Raw genomic sequence first — 7,514 nt, 5'->3', positions numbered from 1 at the left:
TATAGCAACTTGCTTTTCCAACTAGGGTTGTAGCTTAGCATATATATATATATATATATATATATATATATATATATATATATATATATATATATATATATATATATATATATATATATATATATATATATATATATATATATATATATATATATATATATATATATATATATATATATATAATTTGTATAACACGAATATTGAAGCTTTAGAGAACGTTGTTTATTATCATGATTGATAAGTAAATCATCAGCTGGAAAATTACATCAGTAAAATTACAATAATGTCAATAGCCTTTTTTTGAAATTAAAATAGGCTTAAAAGACAAAATGAAAAATAAGGAGGTTTGAGAAAAAGTAAAAAAATCTTGGGATCAAAATTAAATTATTATTTTATTACTATTACGAAGAATCTGCGACCCTTTGAATGGGGAACTCCACAATTACCAACTGAAGACAACAAGATGTCATACATTTCTTTTAAAAGCGATAAATCAAAAGTTTGGAACCCCGGCCAGTCTGAAGAAAAGACATCGTTGTACAATCAAATGATCCTGGTTAAACTGGCTTCTCTTTCAGGCTTGGATGGTGAAATCAAACTTCATTTGAAGGAGAACACCGTGGTCCTAAATTTGACCTTCAAACCAACTGATCTCACCCACAAACTTATTGCATTTTAAGTAATTGTATAAATATTTCCCGGATTAAGGTTTAAAAGTACTCCACGCCTGTGACTCCGAGAGAGAATAAACTAGAGATTGAAGTAATATTTTTGTGTGAACATTTTTCTACGTTTTCTTTCTTTCATGAATATCCGAGTATAATGTTAGATCACTTTACATATATACATCTTTTTTAATATAATTGAAGCAAGTAAATTGCTTATGTACGGATTTTTTTTTCGTGAATTTTAGTATTTTTGTCACATTTTCATCCTGATAATGATAGTATCGACCCAAAACCCTCGCATGTAAAAAAAAAAAAAAGATTAAGCTCTCTAACAATAAATGGGTCGCTCACTGCTTCTTATTTACCTAAGTTACCCGGGTTCATTTTATATATTTTCTCTAATTCCCAGTGCTGATTATAATTTTTTTTTCTTTTTTTATTTGTATAGCTGCTAATCAGTTATTCTGTGGCTCTCTTGTTATCAATAACATTAATAGTGACGTAAGGAGATACCAACTCATATTTAGATGCACATCGAAGTCCCCGTAGTGCCAAATCTGGTAAATAGGAATGGTGTAGCATCTGTCTGAAACAGAGTTTTAATGATGAACTGTAAGTACTAAGATGAATAAAATTTTGAACGTTCAATACAAGGCATATGACAGTTTGCTTTAATGATACTGATAATATCATAAATTTGATTCTGTTGGAAAGACTGGAAATAGTACTATGCTATAAAATAAAGCTAAATTAAAATAGATTCAGTTAATGGATAAACAGTATTTCTAAAAGACTCACAAGGAATTCTGGTAACAAGAAACAAGCAACTGATTGAAAAGAAACATATATAAAGAGGTCGGGCTAAACAGACACTGACATGAATCCAGATTTACTTCACCGTACATTAGATGCTAAATCACAAGTAATGTAAAATTGCAATAAAAATTTGGGCTTCGTTATAAACTGTCCTCTATCTGTTAACAGTATCTTTTTGTATTGACTATGAATATCTTAGACAAGTAGAATACTACGTTTGAAGATTAATGATGTCATTGACTTTATACAACGTAAACATTATATATATATATATATATATATATATATATATATATATATATGTATGTATATATATATATATATATATATATATATATATATATATATATATATATATATATATGTATATATATGCATATATATATATATATATATATATATATATATATATATATATATATGTGTGTGTGTGTGTGTGTGTATGTATATATATATATATATATATATATATATATATATATATGTGTGTGTGTGTGTGTGTGTGTGTTTGTGTATGTATATATATAAATATATATATATATATATATATATATATATATATATATATATATATATAAATATATATATATATATATATATATATATATATATATATATATATGTGTGTATATATATGTATATATATGTGTGTATATATATATGTATATACATATATATATATATATATATATATATATATATATATATATATATATATATATATATATATATATATATATAACCAATGATTCATATCTTTAAATTATCAAACATATTCAGTGAATAGAATGCCCATATTGACATAATTATTATTGACTAGCGTGAGCATTCGTAGTATGGATTTGACCGTAATCTTGCAATATTCTTTACAAATGCTTCTGGAATATGTGTAAATAAGACTTTTGGAACACTCAACATTCCCCAGGATGTCCTATTTAGTTCTATACGTGACTTAACGTTACTTTAGTGTTATTTTCTATACAAACATACTCTTTACTGTATAATAAAAAATTAATAAAAACATAATCGTGAAATAATAAGCTTGATAGAATTGTATCGGTTAGGAATATTCTCTCGGTGCAGGATTAATAAGAATGTCTTAAGATCTTAAAATAATCACGGTGATATGAGTAGTATATTCATTATTAATATAATTAAAATTAATGTTATGTAATTGCTCATTTCACGTATATATTTACTACGTAACTGGATTGTGATTCCTAATGTGGTGAACTTTTAATACAGAGCGAGAAAAATCTAATACGATGTAAGAAATCTAGAAAGATCTAGAATGAACAGAATCATGCATACGTGGAAGTTGGGAAGGAAGTGACATCATTCAATAAGAGTCTCGATTCAGAAATTATGCTATACCCTATCCCAGTAAATAAGGATTTTTTATGAAAGTGTTTCTATCAAGTGAATAAGAGAAATTTTAGGAACATCCAATAAAATCATGTAAAAAAAAAGATATTTTATTACAAAGATCCTTGCGAGTATTTTGGCAGCCATAAAAATCACACCCAAGGTGGGGTCTAATATACAGGTGAGTTCCGGTTACGTGGAACACACTTCTTTGTCTTTGGGATCCTGCGACATCCAACATCTTCGGAAAACAAATGAAAGTTAAATTCCTCGGCTACTGATCCCTTTTTCCTTCAACATCTCTGATCTTTATAATAAAAACGTTATTGTGTTGAACTTTTCTTAGGGAACTGGTAAAGTGGTAATATAATTGTCTAAACCTTTTATTATTTTGTATTACATGATTTTTAGAACGCAGCCTAATATAATTGTCTAAGCCTAGTGCTATATTGTTTTTGAATTGCTTATGAAACTAGTTTTAGTATAGCTGTCTGAGCCTAGCACCATTTTGTGTTTGAATTACTTATGGAACGCATGTTAATATAACTGTTTAAGCCTAGTGCCGTTTTGTGTTTGAATAGCTTAAGGAACTAAAGTGTTAATATAATTGTCTAAGCCTAGTGTCGTTTTAGGTTTGAATTGCTTAAGGAACACGTGTTAATATAACTGTCTAAGCCTAGTGTCGTTTTGTGTTTGAATTGTTTAAGGAACTCATGTGTTGATATAACTGTCTAACCCTAGTGTCGTTTTGTGTTTAAATTGCTTAATGAACTCATGTGTTGATATAACTGTCTAAGCCTAGTGTCGCTTTGTGTTTGCATTGCTTAAGGAACTCATGTGTTGATATAACTGTCAAAGCCTAGTGTCATTTTGTGTTTGAATTGCTTAAGGAACTCAAGTTGTAGCTGCCGTTTTCTTCAAAGCCACATGGATGAGAAGTAGAAAAGACACAGATACTGTTACTCACGTCACACTTTATTAAGAATTTGATATAAAGTTCAAGTTGATATCGCAAGACACTTTAAATCAACTTAAAGCTTTAAATCACTTAACACTAAGCACTACAACTTAAGTTGACCATAACTGTAAAAGCTTATAGTCGGTCAGTACTTCAAGACCAGAGAACCAATGATGAGTACTTTGCTAGTAGTGCAGGGCGACGAGGTTCAAGAAAATCTGTGTTACTCTAAGCTACATCCAATACAAGCGAAACGAAATTCCAAAGAAATGTGTTCTTTACACTTTGAAGACTTACTTCTTCTACTCTGCCAGTAATAAAAAAAACCTTGATCCTCTTTCTAGAACATATAATTGTTACAGTGTAATTCCAACACTGATAACTACCAGGATAAACAATCTTTTCAAGAACTACTCAACAATTAACAAACAAATTTTAGCAGTAACAATCCGAAACAGACTGAACAATGTTTACATGTAAAATGGACAAAATATCTACAATACAATTTAACCCTAATCACCAAGTTGAAAAACAGCTTATTAAATGATTATATACACAAATGGTTTCTATAAAATGCTGCATTTACATTCTCGGCCCTATAAACAAATTATTTGTTTATCAAAATCAATCATATCTATAAATGTAGGTGATATAAATAACATCTATAATAAATGTAATATACTCTCAAATCCTTTGATCCTAATAAAAATAACTATTATAATCATTGTTCCTCTACTGCAAGGAGAAGACCAAGCTTTTGAATGGGTCGATGGAACTCTGATGTTTGTGTCTTTAAAACTACACTTCGTATAAAACCGGTTCTGTCCTTTCCAGTGCAGATAACACGACCCATCATCCAGTTACTCAACTGATTATCATCTTTTACAAGGACAATATCACCAACTTGAAGGTGCCACTTTTCCTTGTTCCACTTCTGTTTCTCTTGTAATGTTGATAAATATTCTCTTCGCCATCTAGTCCAGAATAAGTTAGACAAGAATTGAACATATCGCCACCTCTGTTTCAGATACATATCTCCTTTCTGAAAAACACCAGTTGGAGGCATCACAACACTTGATTTCTGTGTGAGAAGCTGTGCTGGACTGAGTGGTTGTAAGTCATATGGGCTGTCACTGACTGTGGTCAAAGGACGGTCATTCACTATAGCCTCAACTTCTGTGAGAAGAGTGCGGTAACTCTCATCATCCAGTCGTCCAGCATGTTCCTTGAAGAGAGGAGTCAAGACCTTTCTCACAGTTCTAATCTGACGTTCCCACACACCTCCCATATGACTAGCTGTAGGGGGATTGAAGGTCCAGCTGATGCTTTCTTTTGAGAGGAAAGCTCTGACCTGATCATTATTCATCTCTTGCAGTGACTTCCTCAACTCCTTCTCAGCTCCATGAAACTTTGTCCCATTGTCACACCAAATCTTCTTCACATTTCCTCTTCTAGCAACAAACCTTCTTAAAGCATTTATGAAGGACGATGTGTCTAAGGAATTGGCTGTCTCTATATGAATTGCTCTTGTAGACAAGCAAATAAATAATACACCATACCTCTTCCTGATTCGCCTTCCTTCTTTGACTTCCTGTGGCCCAAAGAAGTCAACACCTGTGTGTGTGAATGGAGCAGCTGGAATTACTCTTCCCAATGGTAAATCAGCCATCTTCTGGTTTAGAACAGGGTTTCTCATTTTTCTGCAAATGACACATCTTTGTAGAACCTGGCGGACACTTGCATTGGTACGGATAATTCAGTAAAGTTCTCTAAGTTTTGCCATCACATGGTTTCGTCCAGCATAAGCTAATTTTTCATGTGTGTAACGAATAATCAAAGTGGTAATATGACTCTTTCTAGGTAATATCATTGGATGTTTCTCGCCAGCTGAAATTTCTGCTTTGGAGAGCCGTCCATTAACGCGAAGATGCCTGTCTTTAGGATCAATGAAGGGATCTAGTTTATAAATGCTACTGCTATTACAAAGTCCTCGGCCCCTTGATCCTTCGGTCTTTTGTAAGAGTGTCACTTCCTTACAAAAAGTTTTCTTCTAGATATATCTGATGACTGCTTTTCCAGCAGAGCAGCATCTAATTCTTCTGCTGTAATTGAACCATTAAGTCTAGCTTGGCTCTTAGATTTCAGTATGGAAAAAAGACGGTGATACACAGCAACAGCCGTCCTCAACCGATGCCATGAAGAATAATACTTAAGAAACTTATCAACGGCATTTCCCTCCTCATCTTCTGGATGCACTGCAAAACTTGTAGATCCTTCCAATTCAACTACACCTTCGGGCATATCATTTTTCCACAGCTCCTCTGGTCCTCTAAGAAAATATGGGCCATCAAACCAAATGTTACTGTTCAGCATTTGCTGACTTGTGAAACCTCTTGATGCAATATCAGCAGGATTCTCTTTACTCTGAATATATCTCCACTGTGTATTTTCAGAGAAATCCTTAATTACTTTCACCCTATTTGCAACAAATATAGGAAATCTCTTTCTATCATTAAAAATATAGTGAAGAACTGTTGTAGAATCTGTGTGATAGAATGTCTGGTCCACTGTAATCTGAAGCTCTTTCAAAATGTGTTGTGCAAGATTTATGGACACCACTGCAGCAATCAATTCCAGTCGGGGTATGGTTGTTGCCTGTACAGGACACACTCTAGACTTTCCCATCAGCAGAGCAGTAGAAATCCTCCCACTGTTATCGGAAAGTCTTATGTATGCTGCAGCACCATAGCCTTCATTACTAGCACCTGAAAACATGTGCAGCTGTGTGGAAGTCACTGTACCAAATTCCTTTGGTTTGACACATCTTGGAATCTTTAAGTTACCCAGGATTGGTAAATCATCAAGCCAACTTCTCCAGGGCTTCAGGTATTATTCGGGAATAACATCATCCCATCCCAAGCTGCTATCCTGACAAACTTCGCAAAGAATTCTCTTACCTGGCAAAAGAAAAGGAGCCACAAAACCAAGAGGATCATAGAGGGAACATACTGTTGACAAAATACCTCTCCTTGTAAGTGGTTTTGGGTCCAAGCTTGCGGAGAAAGTAAAGTAATAATTTTCAATATTCCACTGAAGACCAAGAGCTCTCTCTACATGAAGTTCATCATAGTCAAGATCACATGTTTGAAGATCTTTTGAACGGTCCTCTTGTGGGATTGATTTCAACACCAGCTTGCTGTTACTCATAAACTTTGTCAGCCAAAAACCTCTTTCCTACAATGCTGCTGTAATGTCTTTCACAAGTCTTAATGCCTGCTCTTCTCATGGTACAGACTTTAAATAGTCATCCACATAAAAATTAGTCTTAATGGTGTGTTCTACATCTGGACCATACTTATCTCTTGCATGGTCAGCTGCTGCCCTCAAAGCATAATTGGCGATGCTAGGTGATCATACTGCTCCAAAGATGTGAACACCCATCCGATACTCTGCAAGTTCGCTTTCAAGTTCACCACCAGGCCACCATAAGAATCTTAGGTATTTATGTTGATCATTTGGTACCTGAACTTGGTAAAATATAGATTCTATGTCACCCATCAAGGCCACCCTTTCTAGACGAAATCTGAGGAGCACTCCAATCAGGGAATTAGTCATATCAGGACCTTGCATCAACTTGTCATTAAGGGAACAACCCTGGTATTTAGCACTACAGTCAAAGACTACTCTAATCTTATTTGGCTTTTTTG

The 7,514-nt window shown here is 33.2% G+C and overlaps 2 protein-coding genes across 2 annotated transcripts; both read right to left on the bottom strand.

Moving 5' to 3' along the window:
• Positions 1 to 4,528: 4,528 nt before the first annotated feature.
• LOC137659656 (uncharacterized) lies at positions 4,529 to 5,503 on the bottom strand. Its single transcript, XM_068394486.1, has one exon. It carries the CDS (start codon positions 5,501 to 5,503, stop codon positions 4,529 to 4,531), a length of 975 nt encoding a protein of 324 aa, XP_068250587.1.
• A 329-nt stretch (positions 5,504 to 5,832) lies between these two features.
• Positions 5,833 to 6,582, bottom strand: LOC137659655 (uncharacterized). The gene has a single exon (XM_068394485.1). It carries the CDS (start codon positions 6,580 to 6,582, stop codon positions 5,833 to 5,835), a length of 750 nt encoding a protein of 249 aa, XP_068250586.1.
• Positions 6,583 to 7,514: the final 932 nt, after the last annotated feature.

Source organism: Palaemon carinicauda, chromosome 20 (genome assembly GCF_036898095.1).
Source record: "Palaemon carinicauda isolate YSFRI2023 chromosome 20, ASM3689809v2, whole genome shotgun sequence".
NCBI lineage: Eukaryota > Metazoa > Arthropoda > Malacostraca > Decapoda > Palaemonidae > Palaemon > Palaemon carinicauda.
The sequence above is the reverse complement of the archived record's forward strand: the minus strand, read 5'-3'. Positions and strand labels throughout refer to the sequence as shown.

Excerpts from the sequence above, each read along its gene's own strand:
- LOC137659655 (XM_068394485.1), bottom strand. The coding sequence starts at position 6,582 with ATGTTTTCAGGTGCTAGTAATGAAGGCTATGGTGCTGCAGCATACATA.
- LOC137659656 (XM_068394486.1), bottom strand. The coding sequence starts at position 5,503 with ATGAGAAACCCTGTTCTAAACCAGAAGATGGCTGATTTACCATTGGGA.